Genomic DNA, 23,170 nt, shown 5'->3' on the forward strand with positions numbered 1-23,170 from the left:
ATTTAACTTATATGCAGAGTACATCATGAGAAATGCTGGGCTGGAAGAAGCACAAGCTGAAATCAAGATTGCCAGGAGAAATATCAATCACCTCAGATATGCAGATGACACCACCCTTATGGCAGAAAGTGAAGAGAAACTAAAAAGCCTCTTGATGAAAGTGAAAGAGGAGAGTCAAAAAGTTGCCTTAAAGCTTAACACTCAGAAAACTAAGATCATGGCATCTGGTCTCATCACCTCATGGGAAATCGATGGGGAGACAGTGGAAACAGTGTCAGACTTTATTTTGGGGAGCTGCAAAATCACTGCAGGTGGTGACTGCAACCATGAAATTAAAAGACGCTTACTCCTTGGAAGGAAAGTTATGACCAACCTAGACAACATATGGAAAAGCAGAGACATTACTTTGTCAACAAAGGTCCGTCTGGTCAAGGCTATGGTTTTTCCAGTGGTCATGTATGGATGTGAGAGTTGGACTGTGAAGAAAGCTGAGTGCCGAAAAATTGATGCTTTTGAAGTGTGGTGTTGGAGAAGACTCTTGAGAGTCCCTTGAACTGCAAGGAGATCCAACCAGTCCATCCTAAAGGAGATCAGTCCTGGGTGTTCATTGGAAGGACTGATGCTGAAGCTGAAACTCCAATACTTTGGCCACCTCATGCGAAGAGTTGACTCGTTGGAAAAGACCCTGATGCTGGGAGGGATTGAGGGCAGGAGGAGAAGGGGACGACAGAGGATGAAATGGCTGGATGGCATCACTGACTCAATGGGCATGAGTCTGAGTAAACTCCGGGAGTTTGTGATGGACAAGTAGGCCTGGTGTGCTGCGATTCAAGGGGTCGCAAAGAGTCGGACACGACTGAGCGACTGAACTGAACTGAACTGACTGATACCTTCATGATCACTAGTTACTGAAAGCCTAAACCATCTCAGCCCTCAGGCAGTTCACATCCCCCGTCATGTCATCAGCTTCTCTGACAAGAGCCTCCAGAGAGTCTGTCTTGACACCAGTGGCAGTTTCCACATCTGTACTCCCTTTGTAAGTGGACAGTTTGAAGTAGGAGATAGATGGACCCCAGGCTAGACAACTGGTGTTTCTCAAGAGAAGTAAAATTCAAGCTTTGTTCTCACCCAAACACTCCAACACCAAAGCTAGTGGTAAAAGCTGAGCTCTGCTAAAGCAAAGAGATAAGGTGCCCACTCCTGAGGTCAAGGAAAACTTTCCCTTCCACACATGCACAGAAGGCTCCTTGGAGTTCAAAAAGGGAGGGAACTTCATCCCATAATAAGTATAGACATGCACCTATAGGCGTCTGCTGTGGGATCCATCTTGGCATAATCTTGGGGAGGGTTCAAGGACCAGTCAAGTGTGACGAAAGAAACGAGATAATTGGCCAAGTAAACGAAGACCCATACAATTGCACTCATCTCACACACAAGCAAAATAATGCTCAAAGTTCTCCAAGTCAGGCTTTGACAACACCTGAACCAAGAACTTCCACAGGTTCAAGCTGTATTTTAAAAAGGCAGAGGAACAAGAGATCAAATTGCCAATATCTGTGATCATAGAAAAAGCAAGAGAATTCTGCAAAAACATCCACTTCTCCTTCATTGACTATGCTAAAGCCTTTAACTGTGTGGATCACAACAAACTCTGGAAAATTCTTAAAAAATGGGAATGTCAGACCACCTTACCTGCCTCCTGAGAAACCTGTATGCAGGTCAAGAAGCAACAGTTAGAATTGGTCATGGCACAACGGACTGGTTCCAAATCAGGAAAGGAGTACATCAAAGCTGTATATCGTCACCCTGCTAATTTAACTTATATGCAGAGTAAGTAAGGCTGCTTAGAACCCAAAAGTCTCCAGTTCCTGGAGGAACCAGCCCCCCACCTCAAAAAAAAGGAAAACTGTTTCATTTTATTCACAGAGGGATAATTTACCAAATTGCTATAAGTCGTGAGTAACTTGAGGGGAAGGACTTCCCTATATCTGGAAAACAGATCAAAACCAATAACATTCCAGAAAAGAAAAAATAAATAAATAAATAAACATTATAACCACATTCACCAGTTTACTTGGTAATCAATACCTTTGTTAATTTCTTTAGAAGCCATCAAATTTTCCATTAGGATTTTTAATGTGGTACCAGTTCAGCAGTATCGTTTGAAATTTATAAGAGATGTGCACTTGTCAAAAAGCCCTATGAAGCTTCTTGAAGATGAAGCACTTTTTTGCTAAAGCATCAGAACTATCTATGAATAGCAGAGTTAAAAGGCACAGTTAAACACCTAATTATAATGTAATAACTAGAATTATGACTAGTAACATTTTATCAGGAGATACTCAAATTTTAGAACCTATATATAATTTCTGTTATGTTATATTTATATTTATATATTCATTAATTATATTTATCAATATTTATGCTTATATTAATATTTATATTGATTTATGTTTATATTAATATATTTATATTAATAATATTTTCCCATACTATATAATCTGAGGGGGTTAACATTCATCTGACAATGCTTCCTGTGTAATTTAACATACAAAGCGATCCTAGTTAAAATTTTTTTCTCTGAGATGGTTCAGAGGCTCTCTGAAGCAACCAAAAGTTAGCTGAAGTCAAAAGAACTTTGGAATTTGGTAGTAAGTTTGTAAAAAATATAAAAATGTTTTCAAAACATTTGGTCAGATAGAATCATAGTCCACTGTGCCCATCAATCCCACTACTGGATATGTACCCTGAGAAAACCATAACTGAAAAAGACACATGTATTCCAATGTTCATTGCAGCAGTCTTAACAATAGATAGGAAGTGGAAGCAACCTAAATGTCCATCGGCAGATGAATGGATAAAGAAGTTGTGGTACATATATGCAATGGAATATTACTCAGCCATAAAAAGGAACACATTTGAGGCTATTCTAATGAGGTGGATGAACCCAGAGCCTGTTATGTGGAGTGAAGTCAGAAGGAGGAAAACAAATATCATATTTTAATGCATATGTATATGGAATCTACAAAGATGGTACTGATGAACCTATTTGCAAGGCAGAAGTAGAGACACAGACATAGAGAACAAACTTGTGAACAAAGTGGGGGAAGGAGAGGATGGGACTAATTGAGAGAATAACATGGGAACAAATATATTACCACATGTAAAATAGATAACCAGTGGGAATTTACTGTATGACAACTCAGGGAGCTCAAACTGGTGCTCTGTGTCAACCTAGAGGGGTGGGATGCAGTGGGAGGTAGGAGAGAGGTTCAAGAGGAAGGAGACATATATATACCTATGGCTGATTCATGCTGATGTATGGCACAAACCAACATGATACTGTAAAGCAATTATCCTCCAATCAAAAGTAAATGATTTTTTTAAAAACAGAATCCTAGGTCACTGTGAATATTTACAAACAAATACAGATTGCTTAAAGGCAAGGAAGTTCACAAAATCTGTTATCAAAAGCAGTATTCTATGTAAAACTTATTTTCTTAGCAGAGTGGAAACAAGTCTCGTCCTGTACCAGCCTACTTTTAATAACAAAATCCACTTAATTAATTTTAACCTAACCTCAGCTCAACCATGTACAAAACTCCTTTTTCTACTCAAAATACATTACCTATTATATATTGAAATGTTTTTTTTATTATTTTTAGCAGCTTTAGTCACATATTTAAAATAGAATCCTCAACTCTTAAAAATCTTATTAATTCCTAGTGAAAACCAAGTGGCAAGTAATTGTGAACTGTTTGTCATACCAGCTCTTCCTGATTGGAAACCTATGGTTTAGTTTTCCTTTCCGAACAAGGCAAACAAAGGTAGGGAAACTTAGACCTGCCCAGCAACAAATGTTCCAATATTTTCTCCTATTTGAAATGGCACAGATAGTCAATGAATTCTTATCATTCAACATTAGTTTCAGGTTATCAAAATCTGGAGAGATTTGAGATGACAGCTTCAAAACATAAGTATTGCTATAGAGTTTGCCTTTTATCATATCAAGTTATTTTTCTTGTTGACAAGTGCCTATGTTAATCAAACTAACAAGCTTAAGTTAGCTTCAATAGTACATGATTCAGAACTAAATTTTCCCCAGATCATATGAACCTGCAATATATTTGGCCAATGTTTTAAAGATCTGCAAGTAGTATTTAACTTGTAAGGGTTTACTTCTAAGTCAATTAAGTAGAGCTCATTTATGAATTAATTTTTACATAAGCATGGAACCAGAGATCTCAAGTTTTTCTGCTTGAATTTAAAAAGGCCTTTCTGTCAAAACTTCCCTGGTATCCCAGGGTTAAGAATATGCCTGCGAGTGCAGGAAACAGGGGTTTGAACTAAAAGCTGGTTTTTTGAAAAGGTAAAGCTAAAAGATGGTTTTTTTGAAAAGGTAAATAAAATTTACAGACTATTAGCCAGACTCATCAAGAAACAAAGGGAGAAGAACCAAATCAACAAAATTAGAAATGAAAATGGAGAGATCACAACAGACAACTCTGAAATACAAAGGATCATAAGAGACTACTACCAGCATCTATATGCCAATAAAATGGACAACTTGGAAGAAATGGACAAATTCTTAGAAAAGTATAACTTTCCAAAACTGAACCTGGAAGAGATAGAAGATTTTAACAGACCCATCACAAGCACAGAAATCGAAACTGTAATCAGAAATCTTCCAGCAACCAAAAGCCCAGGACCAGATGGCTTCACAGCTGAATTCTACCAAAAATTTAGAGAAGAGCTAACACCTATCTTACTCAAACTCTTCCAGAAAACTGCAGAAGACGGTAAACTTCCAAACTCATTCTAGGAGGCCACCATCACCCTAACACCAAAACCAGACAAAGATGCCACAATGTCACTCATTATTAGAGAAATGCAAATCAAAACCACAATGAGGTATCATTACACGCCAGTCAGGATGGCTGCTATCCAAAAGTCTACAAGCAATAAATGCTGGAGAGGGTGTGGAGAAAAGGGAACCCTCTTACACTGTTGGTGGGAATGCAAACTAGTACAACCGCTATGGAAAACAGTGTGGAGATTTCTTAAAAAACTGGAAATAGAACTACCATATGACCCAGCAATCCCACTTCTGGGCATACACACCGAGGAAACCAGATCTGAAAGAGACACATGTACCCCAATGTTCATCGCAGCACTGTTTATAATAGCCAGGACATGGAAGCAACCGAGATGCCCATCAGCAGATGAATGGATAAGGAAGCTGTGGTACATATACACCATGGAATATTACTCAGCCGTTAAAAAGAATTCATTTTAACCAGTCCTAATGAGATGGATGAAACTGGAGCCCCTTATACAGAGTGAAGTAAGCCAGAAAGATAAAGAACATTACAGCATACTAACACATATATATGGAATTTAGAAAGGTGATAACGATAACCCTATATGCAAAACAGAAAAAGAGACACAGAAATACAGAACAGACTTTTGAACTTTGTGGGAGAATGTGAGGGTGGAATATTTCAAAAGAACAGCATGTATACTATCTATGGTGAAACAGATCACCAGCCCAGGTGGGATGCATGAGACAAGTGCTCGGGCCTGGTGCACTGGGAAGACCCAGAGGAATCGGGTGGAGAGGGAGGTGGGAGGGGGAATCGGGATGGGGAATACGTGTGAATCTATGGCTGATTCATATCAATGTATGACAAAACCCACTGAAATGTTGTGAAGTAATTAGCCTCCAACTAATAAAAAAAAAAAGAAAAGAAAAAACTACAGGCCAATATCACTGATGAACATAGATGCAAAAATCCTTAACAAAATTCTAGCAAACAGAATCCAACAACATATTAAAAAGATCATACATCATGACCAAGTGGACTTTATCCCAGGAATATAACTATTCTTAAATATCTGCAAATCAATCAATATAATACACCACATTAACAAATTGAAAGATAAAAACCGTATGATTATCTCAATAGATGCAGAAAAAGCCTTTGACAAAATTCAACATGCATTTATGATAAAAATTCTCCAGAAAGCAGGTATCGAAGGAACAGACCTCAACATAATAAAAGCTATATATGACAAACCCACAGCAAACATTATCCTCAATGGTGAAAAATTGAAAACATTTCCCTTAAAGTCAGGAATAAGACAAGGTTGCCTACTCTCACCACTACTATTCAACATAGTTTTGGAAGTGTTGGCCACAGCAATAAGAGCAGAAAAAGAAATAAAAGGAATCCAGATAGGAAAAGAAGAAGTAAAACTCTCACTGTTTGCAGATGACATGATCCTCTACATAGAAAATCCTAAAGACTCTACCATAAAATTACTAGAGCTAATCAATGAATACAGTAATGTTGCAGGATATAAAATTAACACACAGAAATCCCTTGCATTCCTATACACTAACAATGAGAAAATAGAAAGAGAAATTAAGGAAACAATACCATTCACCATCGCAACAAAAAGAATAAAATACTTAGGAGTATATCTACCTAAAGAAACAAAAGACCTATACAGAGAAAGCTATAAAACACTGATGAAAGAAATCAAAGAGGACACAAACAGATGGAGAAATATACCTTGTTCATGGATTGGAAGAATCAATGTTGTGAAAGTGAGTATACTACCCAAAGCAATCTATAGATTCAATGCAATCTCTATCAAGCTACCAACGGTATTTTCCAGAGAACTAGAACAAATAATTTCACAATTTGTATGGGAATACAAAAAACCTGGAATAGCCAAAACAATCTTGAGAAAGAAAAATGGAACTGGAGAAATCAACCTGCCTGACTTCAGGCTCTACTACAAAGTCACAGTTATCAAGACAGTATGCTACTGACACAAAGACAGAAATATAGATCAATGGAACAGAATAGAAAACCCAGAGATAAATCCATGTACCTGTGGACACCTTATCTTCAACAAAGGAAGCAAGGATATACAATGGAAAAAAGACAAACTCTTTAACAAGTGGTGCTGGGAAAACTGGTCAACCACTTGTAAAAGAATGAAACTAGAACACTTTCTAACACCATACACAAAAATAAACTCAAAATGATTCAAATGAATTCTTTTTAATGGCTGAGTAATATTCCATAGTGTATAAGTACCACAGCTTCCTTATCCATTTGTCTGCTGATGGGCATCTAGGTTGGGAGGGGGGATCGGGATGGGGAACACATGTAAATCCATGGCTGATTCATGTCAATATATGGCAAAAACCACTACAATATTGTAAAGTAATTAGCCTCCAATGAATAAAAATACAAGGGAAAAAAAACCTTTAAAAAAATAAATTTTAAAAATTTTTAAAAATTAAAAAAAAAACTCAAAATGGATTAAAGGTCTAAATGTAAGACCAGAAACTATAAAACTCCTAGAGGAGAACAGAGGCAAAACACTCTCCGACATAAATCACAGCAGGATCCTTTATGACCCGCCTCCCAGAATATTGGAAATAAAAGCAAAAATAAACAAATGGGACCTAATGAAACTTAAAAGCTTTTGCACAGCAAAGGAAACTATAAGTAAGGTGAAAAGACAGCCCTCAGATTGGGAGAAAATAATAGCAAACGAAGCAACAGACAAAGGATTAATCTCAAAAATATACAAGCAACTCCTGAAGCTCAATTCCATAAAAATAAATGACCCAATCAAAAAATGGGCCACATCAGCAGATGAATGGATAAGGAAGCTGTGGTACATATACACCATGGAATATTACTCAGCCATTAAAAAGAATTCATTTGAACCAGTCCTAATGAGATGGATGAAGCTGGAGCCCATTATACAGAGTGAAGTAAGCCAGAAAGATAAAAGAACATTACAGCATACTAACACATATATATATTTAGAAAGGTGTAACGATAACCCTATATGCAAAACAGAAAAAGAGACACAGAAATACAGAACAGACTTTTGAACTCTGTGGGAGAATGTGAGGGTGGGATATTTCAAAAGAACAGCATGTATACTATCTATGGTGAAACAGATCACCAGCCCAGGTGGGATGCATGAGACAAGTGCTCGGGCCTGGTGCACTGGGAAGACCCAGAGGAATCGGGTGGAGAGGGAGGTGGGAGGGGGGATCGGGATTGGGAATACATGTAAATCCATGGCTGATTCATATCAATGTATGACAAAACCCACTGGAAAAAAAAATTTTAAAAAAAAAAAAAATGGGCCAATGGGGGGGGTGTTATGAAGTGAGAGGGAGGGGTTATATGCATAGCCATGACTGATTTGTGTTGTTGTACCCCAGAAACTAACACAACATTGTAAAGCAATTATCCTCCAGTGAAAAAATAAATAAACTTTTTTAAAAGCCCAAAAAATAAATAAATAAATAAATTTTTAAAATTGGCCAAAGAACTAAACAGACATTTTTCCAAAGAAGACATACAGATGCCTAGCAAACACATGAAAACCTAGATGCTCATCCGCAGACGAATGGATAAGGGAGCTATGGTACATATACACCATGGAATATTACTCAGCCATTAAAAAGAATTCATTTGAATCAGTTCTAATGAGATGGATAAAACTGGAGCCCATTATACAGAGTGAAGTAAGCCAGAAAGATAAAGAACATTACAGCATACTAACACATATATATGGAATTTAGAAAGATGGTAATGATAACCCTATATGCAAAACAGAAAAAGAGACATAGATGTACAGAAAAGACTTTGGACTCTGTGGGAGAAGGCGAGGGTGGGATGTCCTGAGAGAATAGCATTGAAACAAGTATACTATCAAGGGTGAAACAGATCACCAGCCCAGGTTGGATGCATGAGACAAGTGCTCAGGGCTGGTGCACTGGGACGACCCAGAGGGATGGGATGGGGAGGGAGGTGGGAGGAGGGATCGGGATGGGGAACACATGTAAATCCATGGCTGATTCATGTCAATGTATGGCAAAAACCACTACAATATTGTAAAGTAATTACCCTCCAACTAATAAAAATAATTGGGGGGAAGAAAAGAAGAGATATCTAAATATAAAAGGTCAGGGTAGCTTTATCTTAGCTCTGTTGCCAGCTGAATATATTAATTATACTAATTTTCCCTAAAACATCTTTCAGTAGGTTTGATGTGTATCATTTATTATAAAATTATATAACTCATTAAAACATGTGGTTTACACACTAAAAACAAATAAATAAATGAGAAAAAAAGAAAAAAGAAAAGAAACAGGTGTTTGATCCCTAGTCCAGGAACTAAGATCCCAAATGCTGTGGGGCAACAAAGCCTGAGCATCACAACTACTGAGCCTGACTGCCACAACAACTCGCATGCCCAAGAACCTGCCTTCCACAAGAGGAGAAGGCACCTCCATGAGAAGCCCATGCACCACAGCTCAAAAGCAGCCCCTGCTCACTGCAATTAAAGAAAGCTCACATGCAGCAACAAGGACCCAGCACAGCCAAATAAATAAATAAATATAAATATCTTGCTTAAAAAATATATTTTAAAGGACTTTCTCTATTCTTTTCCCCTTGAGAGCCCAAGTAGATTATTTACCTCTCAAGGTGAGGTAGAAATAGCTAGGCAATCAGTGTAGGTCTGAGACCTCGGTTCCATGTTTTAATTGCAACTCTCTCAAATAAACATCTCACTCCATTAACCTAAAGCTATACTTGTTGTTCCAATTTCCAGGCATCCAAAAGAATGCCACCTCAGTCTGGTTGGTCATGAAATATCCAGACCCAAGACAGGACAATCATTAACTGCTGTCTAATTTATCAAGAAGAAAAATATCAGGTGGACCATTAACTCTTAACCCATACATCTTGTCCTTAAACAGTGGCCTGGGGTCATGAGAAAGAATCACAGGAATGGCAACTCAATGTCTGAAAAAAAACTGAAAAACTGGGGATCAATAAAAACCATAAAGATGACAAACTGTACATAGCGGCCTTCAAACTGATTGGTCAGAGATTACATATGTCAGGGACACGAGCCAACCAAAAAGGAACAGATCAATACTAATAAAGACATAAACTGCTATAATTCTCACCTTTTTGGGCACTTCACCCACCCTCTATGTGTCTATGCTGGGGCTTTGTACTTCTCTTTACCTTAAAATAAATCCTGCTTGTTTGCTACCGTGAGTGTTTGCATGTTCATGAAGTTCATTCTTGGGCTCCATGAACAAGAACTTAGATTCCCATTTCAAAGGTACAGGGAGAAATACAAATTCCTTTTATTAATGGAAACTGAAGAGTTCCCAGCTTTGCAGAAATACCCGCTAGGGGGATTATAAGATAGAACAGAGCTTTGATCATCCATACTTAATTATCCCAGCTAGTGTTATTACTGGAGAAGGCAATGGCAACCCACTCCAGTACTCTTGCCTGGAAAATCCCATGGACGGAGGAGCCTGGTAGGCTGTAGTTCATGGGATCATGAAGAGTCGGACATGACTGAGCAACTTCGCTTTCACTTTTCACTTTCATGCATTGGAGAAGGAAATGGCAACCCACTCCAGTGTTCTCGCCTGGAGAATCCCAGGGATGGGGGAGCCTGGTGGGCTGCCGTCTATGGGGTCACACAGAGTCAGACACAACTAAAGCAACTTAGCAGCAGCAGTGTTATTACTATTAAATATCAAACAAACAATTCAAAGAGGTCTCTCAGGGTCACAGTTTCCTAGTCCAAAATTAGAAGTCCTCACCTTCCCATTTCCAAGCACATGCACTTTGAAACTCACAAACAGAACATGCTTGGAGAGTTCCCTCCCTGCTATTGCAGCAAAAATACCAGCCCAGGTTGGATGCATGAGACAAGTGCTCGGGCCTGGTGCACTGGGAAGACCCAGAGGGATCAGGTAGAGAGGGAGGTGGGAGGCGGGATCGGGATGGGGAATACATGTAAATCCATGGCTGATTCATGTCAATATATGACAAAACTCACTACAATATTGTAAAGTAATTAGCCGCCAACTAATAAAAATAAATGAAAAAAAAAAAAAAATAGAAACGAAGTTTTTCCTCTCCTGAAAACAAGGGAAGTAAGAAGAACAGTGAAGAGTCTAGGGAAGAAATATGGACAGGCCTGAAAGAGTTAATCACTTCTAGTTTTACTTTAACTGTTACTAACCTGTAGTGTAACCAGAAGCTAACCTATCACCCTCTAATACTAGGTAAATTACACCCTGCACTTGGTATTTGCTCTCCCTGACCTCTCTTACAGAAAACTACCCTTTACAGTTGTTTACATTTCAGAAAGAAGACTGAAGGCCAAAAATCAGAGACAAGTGGACCCCAGTTACCATGCTGCCTAATGCCAGCTGCGACTGTTTTGAAATAATGCAGTAAGAAAAAAATGCAAAAACTTCATTGTGCTGTGTATGTTCAGTCATGTCCAACTCTTTGCAAACCCATGGACTATGGCCCACCAGGCTCCACTGTCCACGGAGTTTTCCAGGCAGGAATGTGGAGTGGGTTTCTATTTCCTACTCTAGGGGATCTTCCTGACCCAGGGATCAAACCCACCTGTCTTGCATCTCCTGCATTGGTAGGTGAATTCTTTACCACTGCGCCACCTTGGAAGCCCAAAAACATCATTACTTTGAACTTTATCATTTACCCTAAGACCACAAGAGCCAAGCTATATAAAGTCTCTTGGTTCCCCGGGGTGGGGGTACATAGTTCTTGAGGCATTAGCCTGCTGTGTTCTCCCCTCTGCTGGCTGATTTTTAAAGCCATCTTTCTATTCCCTCCAAACTCTGTCTCCATATTTTTTTATTTGGCATCAGTAGGCAGAAAAAGCCAAGATTTTGACTGTAGCACTGCCTGAAGTTAAGGAGACAGTTGCCTACTTTGTTACCATTTAAGGTAACTGCATCCATATTCCTTCCTCTAGGCCCCTCTTTCCTTAAGGGCCACCAAATGACCCAGAGAGGCAGCTACACAAACTGAACACCACAATGGAAAAAAGCATAAGAACTCCCATCCCCTTAACACTAAGACCTGAGGGGCCATTATGTATACTTTGAGCTATAGACATCCCTTTCCTGATCAACTTGTAGCAAAATCAATAGAATACAAAAGCTAAAATAAAAGAAACAGGTCTAACATGGAATCCATCTTAGGCCAACAGGTCTAACATGGATCCCCCTGGGGTCCCCTAGGTGGTCCCATAAAAAGGAAATATCAGAATATGTAGGAAAGATGAGAAGATTGTGTTCTCAGCACAAAAAATCTAATAATTACCAAAGTGTGATCAAAGCCCAAAGGCTGAGACCCACCTAGTTAATAGCCTCAGCTACTAGATGGAAAACCTGAAGTTTCAGGGACTTCCCTGGTGGTTCAATGGTTAAGAGTCTGAACTTCCACTGCAGGGAGTGTGGGTTCAATCCCTGGTTGGGGAACTAAAATCCCAGCAGGCCCTACAGCATGGCCTAAGAGAGTGGGAGAAGAGTTTCACCTCTGAGCCCTTTTTCATCTATGTTTCCTCCCAGCTCAAGGACCTTCAGTGCTTTCAAGAACAAAGGACTCCCGGGCAGGACCATAATAGTGAAGAAAAAATTGGATTTCATGTTAGACCTGTTTCTTTTATTTTAGCTTTTGTATTCTATTGATTTTGCTACAAGCTGATCAGGAAAGGGATGTCTATAGTTCAAAGTATACATAATGGCCCCTCAAGTCTTAATGTTAAATTAAAATACCTCTGTTTAGCTCACAGGAAACATCCTGACCCAGACCATCTATGAATGGCTGCAGGACAAAAGATATTAACACATCCCCTCTCAGAGGAAACTAGGAGATATTTGCAGTAACTTAGGACCTTTGGGGGTTTCCCAGGTGGCTCAGTGATAAGGAAACCACCTGCCAATGCAGGAGATGTGGGTTTGATCCCTGGGTGGGGAAGATCCTGTGGAGAAGGAAATGGCAACCCTCACCAGTATTCCTGACTGGGAAATCACATGGACAGAGGATCCTGGCGGGCTACAGTCCATGGGGTTACAAAAGAGTCAGACATGACTTAGCAACTCAACAACAAATGGCCTTTCTACTTTACCTCCTCACTTCCCTCCTTTTTGTTCTATAAAAGAAACTAGTGTACAGATCTTGGTAAGATGGTTTTCTAGGACATTAATCTGCAGTCTACTCAGACTTCTGACTTTCCAAATAAAGTGACTAACCCTTGCCCAAACAACCCCTCTCCCAATTTACTGGCCTGTCCTGGGGCAAGGAGAAGGAGGTCTAACTAGGTAGCAGGACCACCTGCTTCAAGACCATGTACCACTTCCCTAAAGGCTAGAGGTAAGACCCCACAGGCTTCAGGGACCCCATCCCCAGAGTTGTCCTCAAAGGAGAAAGCAGAACTACTAGCAATTAAGGAAATGCTCAGTCGCTCAGTAGTGTCCGACTCTTTGCGACCCTGTGGACTGGAGCCTGACAGCCATGGACAGGCTTCTCTGTCCATGGGATTCCCCAGGCAAGAACACTGGAGTGGGTTGCCATTTCCTACTCCAAATTAAGAAAAGGGGCTGGCCAAATAGATTCTTCAGTCGGGGCTGTGTGTCCCAGGCAAAGGCAAAATGTGTTCAAGAATACTGTTTGCATTAATTAAATACAAAATAACTGTTTTTCACCCACATGAAATTTGCCACAACCAAATACCGGGATGTACAGTAACAGGTGTACCGGGAGAGAGGGAGACATGGTCATAGACACAGGGAAGAAGGGGCCGGGTGAAGTTGGAACTCAGCTGTCACCTAAGGAATATGGGGAAAGGCGGGGACATTATTGGAAGATAACAACAGTCCAGGGCCCTAATTAGATAAAGGAAGCTGTTCATAAGCTGCTTGCTTGGAGGGTAAACGAGTGCAACTTTAGTTCAGAACTGCGAACTCCGGAGCTCTAACTGGGGAAGCCGGCTAAGGATGGAGTGTGGGGATCCAGTCCTCCAGCTGGGCGCTGACTCTCCCAGGGCAGCGTCCCAGACTCCCGCTCCCGGGCACTGGAGGCCAGCGGGGCTTCGAGTGAAATGAGATGCGCCCCAGACACCAGGGCCTTGGCACCCTCCCCACCTCCGTCAGGTTCCCGCCCGCCGCGCTCGCCCAGGCGCAGGCAGAAATCACGCAGCCGGCGTGGGAGGGCTCCACCAAAAGCAAGAAGGCGGGCAGTAGGAGCGCCAGCGGAAAGCGCTCCCTCGTCCCGACCCCCGGTCACGGGAAAAGCGCCTGCAGCTCAGGCAGTGCGCTCACCAGAATACCAGGCGTGAGCAGAGGTTCGCGTGCTGCAGCGGGTTGGGCTTCCCCTCCGGGAACACCTGCAACATCTTGCTGGCCGAGGGTGCGGCTGCGGGTCGTGGCGGTCCTTGCAGTCGCTGCCGCTGTTCCTGTAGGGCCCGACAGAGACGTTGGAGACCTGGCCGCCTCGCGGGTCTGCTTGGCGCGAACTGAGAACCACCTGCGTCTTTGGGAGCGGAGTGCCAGCTGCCTGTCCGTCCCCGCCCTCGCTCCAGGTCGCCCGCTACGCGCCTCTGCCACAGCTGAGGAGTGCCCGGGGCGGAAGCCATGGGGGCGCCCCCCAACCCCCACGCCCAGGCTAGGGAGGACACTGCAAGGAGCCACGCAGGTGGAAGGCAAGGCCATGAGGGCAGCTGATAGAGGTGGGTAAGTGAATTACCCGCCACACTGGGTCCTCCCAGACGCCCCAACCTACTCACCTGACTTCAGACTCTAGCAAAGTGCTTGCTGTGAGCCCAGGCACCCACCGAGGAGGGAGCACCCACAGAGGGAGCATAGACTTCGCCACCCCTAATGCTTAGAAACGCCCCCTTCAGCTGTGGATAAGACCTAGAGAAAGCTGGTAAAAGGAGATAGCAGCCTGACCTCTGGGCAAGCTGCCCTCATCAGTACCAAAAAAGGGCACTGTGGGAGAACTGTAGTGGAGCAGCCCCTTTCCCAGGGTGTGTGCGCCTCCCCACGCCCTTTTCCTCTGCTGTCTCTTGTAGAAAAGCTTTACTTTCCCAGGCCTCCCCTGAGCCACAAAGGCCAACTCAGGATTAATGATTAAAATAATATGAACATATTATCAAAACATATTTAAACAGTAGATCAGCCATGTAACAGTCTATAGTTCCTCCCTGAAGAACCTAGTAACAGTGTCTGATGCATATCTTGAGTTGTTTTGCTAAAAACCCCACCAGATTCAGTTAACAGCAAAAACCCTGACCGGCAGGAGCCTAAGGATTGGTGATGCTAAACCCTGTGACACTGGCTTTGTTAAATTAAAGAACAGAGCAGTAGCTGATCACACAGCCTGGACTCTCCCCCTCACTGTGCTTTTAAAGAGCCTCCTCTGAAATCCATCAGAGAGTTCAGATCTTTTGAGCATGAGCTGCCTGTACTCCTTGCCTTGGCTGTTACAGTAAATCTTTCTCTGCTCTGAACTCCTATGATTTGGTTTGTTTGGCCTCTCTTTGCCTCCAGCTTAGTCAGTTGGGTTATACACAATTTATGGCCAAGCGTTTGACCTCAAACAACAGTAGGGTTTAACACAGTTTGTTTGTTGAGCTACAAACACCTAAGGAAAGGCAACAGAAGATTAGAAAAGCTCAAATGATTTTGGAAGATGAATTCATGCAGTTATTGGGAAAAACATTTGGCATCTCACATGTTGTATTGTGTGGGGGAGATCTCTGTGAGTTTTTGCTGCCCTCTTGGATTGGGAAAGGAGAACATGGGAAGAGAGAGGCTGCCTTATGACTTCTTTCATCATGAGCTCAGGGTCTGGCAGAATAAGAGTGGCATATGTTATAGAGCACAGGCCGTATGCTTTTCTGGGGGCCTTACCTCATTCTTAACTCTAACAATGCCCTATTCAAGAAAGTAGTATCATCACTACTTTACAGATGAGAAAAGTGAGGCTCCAGGACAAGGTCTTCAAATCAGTGAATGATGAATCCTGATTTAGACTCAAGTGAGATTCTAGCATGGTCTGTCTCACTGGTGGGTGGACAGTGTGTGTGAAAAGTGTCTAGAATATGCTGTTTGAATGAGTGACTGTGGCTGTCTTACTAGCTCAGCAGCTTCCCTTCCCTTTCACCCTAAATGAAGAAAGATCAAAGTGTGTGGTGCTTATAACCAGATCACGTTATTATTCTTTGATAATTGCCCATCTATCTTGGCTAAAACATTGCTATTAATAATGGCTTTTACAATAAATGCTGGAGAGGGTGTGGAGAAAAGGGAACCCTCTTACACTGTTGGTGGGAATGCAAACTAGTACAACTGCTATGGAAAACAGTGTGGAGATTTCTTAAAAAACTGGAAATAGAACTACCATATGACCCAGCAATCCCACTTCTGGGCATACACACTGAGGAAACCAGATCTGAAAGAGACACGTGCACCCCAATGTTCATTGCAGCACTGTTTATAATAGCCAGGACATGGAAGCAACCGAGATGCCCATCAGCAGATGAATGGATAAGGAAGCTGTGGTACATATACACCATGGAATATTACTCAGCTGTTAAAAAGAATTCATTTGAACCAGTCCTAATGAGATGGATGAAACTGGAGCCCCTTATACAGAGTGAAGTAAGCCAGAAAGATAAAGAACATTACAGCATACTAACACATATATATGGAATTTAGAAAGATGGTAACGATAACCCTATATGCAAAACAGAAAAAGAGACACAGAAATACAGAACAGACTTTTGAACTCTGTGGGAGAATGTTAGGGTGGGATATTTCAAAAGAACAGCATGTATACTATTTATGGTGAAACAGATCACCAGCCCAGGTGGGATGCATGAGACAAGTGCTCGGGCCTGGTGCACTGGGAAGACCCAGAGGAATCGGGTGGAGAGGGAGGTGGGAGGGGGGATCGGGTTGGGGAATACGTGTAAATCTATGGCTGATTCATATCAATGTATGACAAAACCCACTGAAATGTTGTGAAGTAATTAGCCTCCAACTAATAAAAAATTAAAAAAAAATAATAATAATGGCTTTTAGCTTCAGTCATTCAAAAATGAATAAGTTCTACAGAACTGATGTACAGGAGTTAACAATACAGTACTGCATGCTTTTAATTTTCCAAGAGAGTATATCTTAAGTATTTTCAACATAAAAGAGAAAAAAAGGGAAAACGGATAAAATGTAAAGTATGCTTACATTTCACAACATATACATATATCTAGTCATCAGACTACAACTTAACTATATACAATTTTTGACTCTCAGTTGTACCTCAATAAAGCTTGGAGGAAAATGGCTTTTGAGGAAGGCCTTAATGTATTCAAATACTTTTTAAGTCAAATGTATAAGAATGGCAAAATGTTGATAATTTTAAATTAATGGGCATGATAGGGGTTTACTATACTATTTTCTTGATATTTCGTGCATGTTTGAAATTTTCTGTTACAAAAAGGAAGACAATGAGAGCTGAAATTTGTAATTTTTCAATTACTTGCTTTCTAATGCTAGTTCTTTCTAAGATAACACAATCTACAATCTTCATAGTCAGTCCTCACCTCTGATTTACAGTTCTCTTTGATGTTCTCTTTGACATTGCCTACATTTTCCAGCCCTGTAAATGTTACTAGTTCTACTTCAAAGATGAAGAAATTTCTTGCTGAAGTTGGAAGTTTAGTGACTTCCCTTGTCATACTGCCCCAGACTGTTGTCTCCAGTCCCCACTACTATCTCAGGATCATAATTAGCCCTCTCCAAACTGCTAAATACACTCAGTCCATTCTCTTGTCTTTTTTTAAATTAAGATCTTTTGACATGTCTTAGCATTTTTTCTGAACATTAACTAATATGCTTTTTAGTAGAGATATTGAGAAACAGTGTTGAATTGTACAGAGAAGACTGGATATGAAGCCAGGGACCAGAGATCTTGATGTTTTGCTTGTTACCTAAATTTCTCAGGTCTGAAATGAGAAGCCCTTAGTTTTCCTACTTCCTACAGGGTTATTGTAAGCCTTAGAAATTGTGAATACACTTTGTAAAAAATGTTAGGTGTTAAGGCAATATACAAGAAAATGTTTGTTTTCTTTTTCATTCATTGAACAAATGAAACCCTTCTAGGTACATGACCACTAGGCCAGGCACAAGCTTATAAAACATGGGGACGATGTCATCAGGCCTCTATCTGAACTTGTTTACTGACGTTAATGGACCAACTCAATGGATATGAGTTGGAGCAAGCTCCGGGAGATGGTGAAGGGCAGGGAAGCCTAGTGTGATGGAGTCGCAAAGAGTCAGACATGACTGAGCAAATGAACAATGACTGATCTTAAATGGCTCAGTACTATCACTAAAAAGACAATAGCAAGTGGACAGGATGTAGAGAAAATGGAACCCTCATACATCGCTGGTAAGAATGTAAAATAGTACAGCCACAAAGGTACCATGTAACCTAGGAATACTACTCCTAGTTTTCTACCCAAGATAAATGAAAATGTATGTCTATACAAAAACCTTGATACAAAGTCATAATAGCATTATTCAAAAAGAGTCAAAAAGTTAAAAAAAAAAAAAGAGTCAAAAAGTATATCAGGGGTGTGCAGAACCATGTGTACATCAACTGATGAGTGGATAAATAAGATATGATAATACATTCAATGGAATATTATTTGACAAGATAGACATCCTGATGTATACTACAACATAGATGAACACTGAAAACATTATGCTGAGTTAGTTAAGGCAAACACTGACTCTAGTGAGGATGATGAGACAGCTTCTAAGGAGAGATTCAATCTTGTTGGACTTGATAATTCATTCCCAAACAAACTTCAGGGACATGTGATACAAATTTGTATCTGTGCAATCTATCAATTATTAAATGGTCTGAAGGATCCTATCAAAAAGGCAAAAAAGCATGTTAAATCTAGAGTCAGTTTACAGTTGTGTCCAACTCTTTGCAACTACATGGACTGTAGCCTGTCAGGCTCCTCTGTTCATGGGATTTTCCAGGCAAGAACACTGGAGTGGGTTGTCATTTCCTTCTCCAGGGGATCTTCCCAACCCATGGACTGAACCCCTATCTCCTAAGTCTCCTAAGAGTGGCAAGCAGACTCTTTACCACCAAGCCACCTAGAAAGCCCAGGTATAAGAGTGGTACTATTAACAAAATGTTTCAGTTAAGACAGTGCTGGTCCTCAAGCATTTTTCTTCCAAGGCACATAGGAGAGATGACATTCAGAATTTAAATATACTCCAGTGAATTTCCACAATTCTGAATATGGTAACAATTTCTTTGTTACTGCAACTTCTATCAATCTATCCACCTCTGTAAGCTCAGGAGTCAGCCCTCAAATCAAATATAGCCAATCATAATACACCATGTTCTTGTCCAGAGGGTTTGGCACAGAAATAACCTCATGGCCCACACCAGATTAACTTGCTTTCCTCCTTGAGAATCTTTCTTTCTTTTCCTGAAGTTAGAAAGGGAAAGGCCTCTCTTTAATTTCTAATGAGGGAGTTATCAGGATATGACCAAACGATGCTGGTAGCCATGTGCCCCATTTATGTGGAGATGCCTGAAAGAATAAAGCAGGTATTCAAGGGAAAGTCATACATTCATGGCTATTTATTAAACACCTATTGTGTGCCCAAAACTGTACCAGGAGCTAGGGATATATAAGTGAACAGCACCTGTGGTGTAGCAGAGAGTCTTGGTGGCATCAAGTCTCTGGGACTCCTGATGCTAAGGGGATTCCTTGTTGGCTGGTGTGACCTGGAGCAGAAGAAGAACTTGGAGTGGAAACTATCACTTTCCAGCTCGTGTCCTCTGAGATTCATTCAAAATTTAGGCAACTCACTGCTTATCTGCAGCTCTCTGCTGAAGAGCCTTTTTCTGACTGTGGGAGCACACTGGGGACATATGCAAGATAAGCCAAAACCCCTGGATTCAGCCCTGAAAAAATGATGGATGGAGAGTGGGTAGATAAACACCCCAATGCCTTTGCCTGTTGGAACAATTCTGTCTCCCAGGGTGACCCCGTAGGAAGGAGTCCAGTAACCCAAACAGTAACTTCCTTGTTAACACACTTTTTATTGATTTAATATCATTCTCTGTCTCACTTCTCCACTTCCTACAAATGTTTCCTGGGATCACTTCTAAATTAACTACACTTACTCAAATCCTTGTCTCAGAGTTTATGGAAGGCCTAATTAAGACACCTAACAGAAATGTTCTTCTAAGAGCTGAAGAATATGGTCCTTCGCTTGCACTTATAAAAATCCTAACTATAATATAATAATTTACATTTTAAAAACTTACAAAATCGATACAATATATAATAATATAATTTATATTTCATAACTTATTGAATGCATTTAGGATACAATAAACTCTGCTTTATGGAACACAGGAGCACTACTCACAATAGGATGCTGACCACTTGAAGTATGTCTAGTCAAAACTGAGATGTGCAATAATGGTAAAAACACAAAGAGCTTTTGAAGACAGTGTGCAACATTTCCTTATCTCAGTGACGTTTACATTGAATACATGGAAAATAATATAATTTTTCACATGTTGGTTTAAACACTATTAAGTTTAAATTTTGTTTTTTTGTGTTTGAATATAGGTATTAACAATTTTTAACTTTCAGGTGTGGTTCAATTTATTTTTCACTACAAAATTCTAAAATATACAATTCTAAGTATATATTAAGGTTCTAACAACAAAACGAGTGTACCAACATTAGACAAGAAGCACCTGGGAAGGGTAACTGGCCTTGGGTCCCAGCATAGTAGTTCTAGTCAGAAAGTCTCAGGTCAAACTTCATCAAAGGAGCTGTTCTATAATGATACATTTAACCCCATGTTATGTATCCATACATTGTTCAGAATCCAACAAGGTAGTATAGCTTGCTTGTATCCCACAAGAGATGCCACTCTCTAGATTCATACCAAATTCTGGACCAAAAGTTTGCTCCCCTCTCACAAACAATGATGTGTGTATATGCACATCACTTAGCATTTTTCAGCAGTCATGAAACTTAGGTCTTCACTTGTTAATCAAAACAGTCAGGGAGGCTATTTCTACCACACCTCTGTATGTCCTAAAGGACTATAACCGTTACTCTGCTATCTTGAAACCACTTTTCTTATTTCACATTTAGAATTTCATCCTTCAGCTATCAAGCATTGCCACCCATCTCTGCCCATCAGTCTACCTGGTCAGTTTCCAGAAAACAGCCGTCTCTGCTTACAGCGGCACTTCATGGTAGATTCATGTGGGTGTTTGAATACATTTTCCTGGTTTTCTTAAAATAAACGAATAGAAGATGGATAAAATTAATGTGATGATATTACTGACCATGCAATTAACACAAGATGGACAGAGCATGAACTAGAAGAAAGGAGGTGCCTGTTCAGTCTGATTTGGATGTCCATGGGAAGTAAGCCTGTTGACTATATGTTTAATTTTGAAGGGAAAGAAACAGTTTCTTTCTGTTGTTGTTGTTGTTTTTTTTAATCCATGGACTGCCGATAGCACGTTTAATCATATTGAACAAAATTTGAAAGTGACCAAGATGATAGCCAGTAAGTAAATGAAGAAATAAACTGATCTATCCAGATATGGACTATTATTCCACACTAAAAGGAAACAAGCTATGAAGTCAGAAAACCAACAGGAGGAAACTTAAATGCAATTATCAAGTGAAGGAAGCCCATTTGATACAGCCACGTGGTATATGTAATTCTATCCGTGTGACATCGTCAATAAGCAAAACTGTGGAGACAATGAAAGGATGCATAGTTGCCAGCAGGTAGTGGTGGGGCTGAGAGATGAATACGTGGAAGACAGAGGATCCTTCTTCCTCTGGGACAAAGAAAATGTTCTGTATAATACCAAAATTATGGTAATGTCACTGTACATTTGTCCAGCCTCATAGAATGCACAACACCAACAGTGAACCCTAATGTAAACCATGGTGTTTGGGGGACATTGACGAGTCAGTGTAGATTCACTGGATGGAGCCGATCTCTCACTCCGGTGGGGGACGCTGGTAATTGGTGGCTGTGGCGTGTGGGGACATGGATTAGGGGAAAACTCTGCACAAGGCCCTCAAAGAAAAGAACACACAAAAGAAGGAAAAGTGAAAAAACAATCTATGAAATGCTGGTAATATACTGGTGAAGTTTATATATCCGAAATGTGAAGTGTTACATTATAGGATATGGAGAAGAAATTTTCTTAAGTTATAGACTGAGGGTCTATATTAACAAAATATCCCCCCATCGACCCCTTAGAGAATTTCACGGGCTTGTACAAGATCTGATTAGAGCCACAGCTTTCTTCAACACAATCAAGAAAACTAGAGGGCCAAACTTAACCTTGCTCTTGTCAATTTTTAAAAAGAATTTATAAAACATGACCAAAATTATCCTCATAATCTCCTTTCCATCCCTTGCAAATCATCCTCTGTGGGCCATTTCTCCCTCATCAAACTCTATTTCTGGGTTTATTAAATGTGACTTCCATGGAGCTAGGAGAAACTGAAGTTGAGCTAAGAAATACACAATAAGATTAATTTGCAGATTTCCCTGGAGGCACGGTGGATAGAAATCTACTTACCAGTGCAGAGGACACAAGTTCAATACCCGGACTGGGAAAATTGTACATGCCATCAAGAACTGCACCCTGCACCCTGCACCACAACCACTAAGCCCTCACTCTTGAGCCCGTGAGCCACAACTGCTGAGCCTGGGTAGTGCCAGAACTGAAGTCTGCATGCCTCCAGCCTGTGCTGCCCAGCAAGAAAAGCAACAAGAAGAGCCCCTGCAATGAGAAGCCTACACAAGGCAGCAAAGAGTAGCCCCCGGTCCCCACACGCAGAAAAGAGCCAGCACAAAGAAACATAGGCCCACTGTGGCCAAAAGTTAATGAACAAAGTTTTGGTTTCAATTCACTGGCAGTGCTTGAATATTAATATTTAGTCTCTGTTTTGGATATGCATAGATGTCTTATAGAACATTAAGGTCTTTAAAAGCTGAAGCACTCTTTCTCAACATAAAGAAATTTAGGATTCTTTTTTGTTTTCTGAAAACAGACTACCCTTCATTCCGCTTAGACAGTTCACTTGCAACTGCACTCTCAGGGAAGCTGTAGGTACAAAAGTAGCAAACTGCATCTAAATGAAATGTATGTGTCCTAGCTTCACAGAGCTTACAATGTGAACT

General features: G+C 40.6%; 1 protein-coding gene across 1 annotated transcript in view; it reads right to left on the reverse strand.

The window, feature by feature from the left end:
• Positions 1 to 14,295, reverse strand: part of LOC122447588 (ATP-binding cassette sub-family C member 4-like) — a 337,265-nt gene extending 322,970 nt beyond the window's left edge. Inside the window, exon 1 of the mRNA XM_043478283.1 lies at positions 14,216 to 14,295. Within this exon, the coding sequence (XP_043334218.1) occupies positions 14,216 to 14,289 (74 nt within the window). The 5' untranslated portion in view covers positions 14,290 to 14,295. The remainder of the gene's footprint in view (positions 1 to 14,215) is intronic.
• Between the last annotated feature and the right edge of the window lie 8,875 nt (positions 14,296 to 23,170).

The sequence above is a fragment of the Cervus canadensis genome, chromosome 9 (genome assembly GCF_019320065.1).
Source record: "Cervus canadensis isolate Bull #8, Minnesota chromosome 9, ASM1932006v1, whole genome shotgun sequence".
NCBI classification, from domain to species: Eukaryota; Metazoa; Chordata; class Mammalia; order Artiodactyla; family Cervidae; genus Cervus; species Cervus canadensis.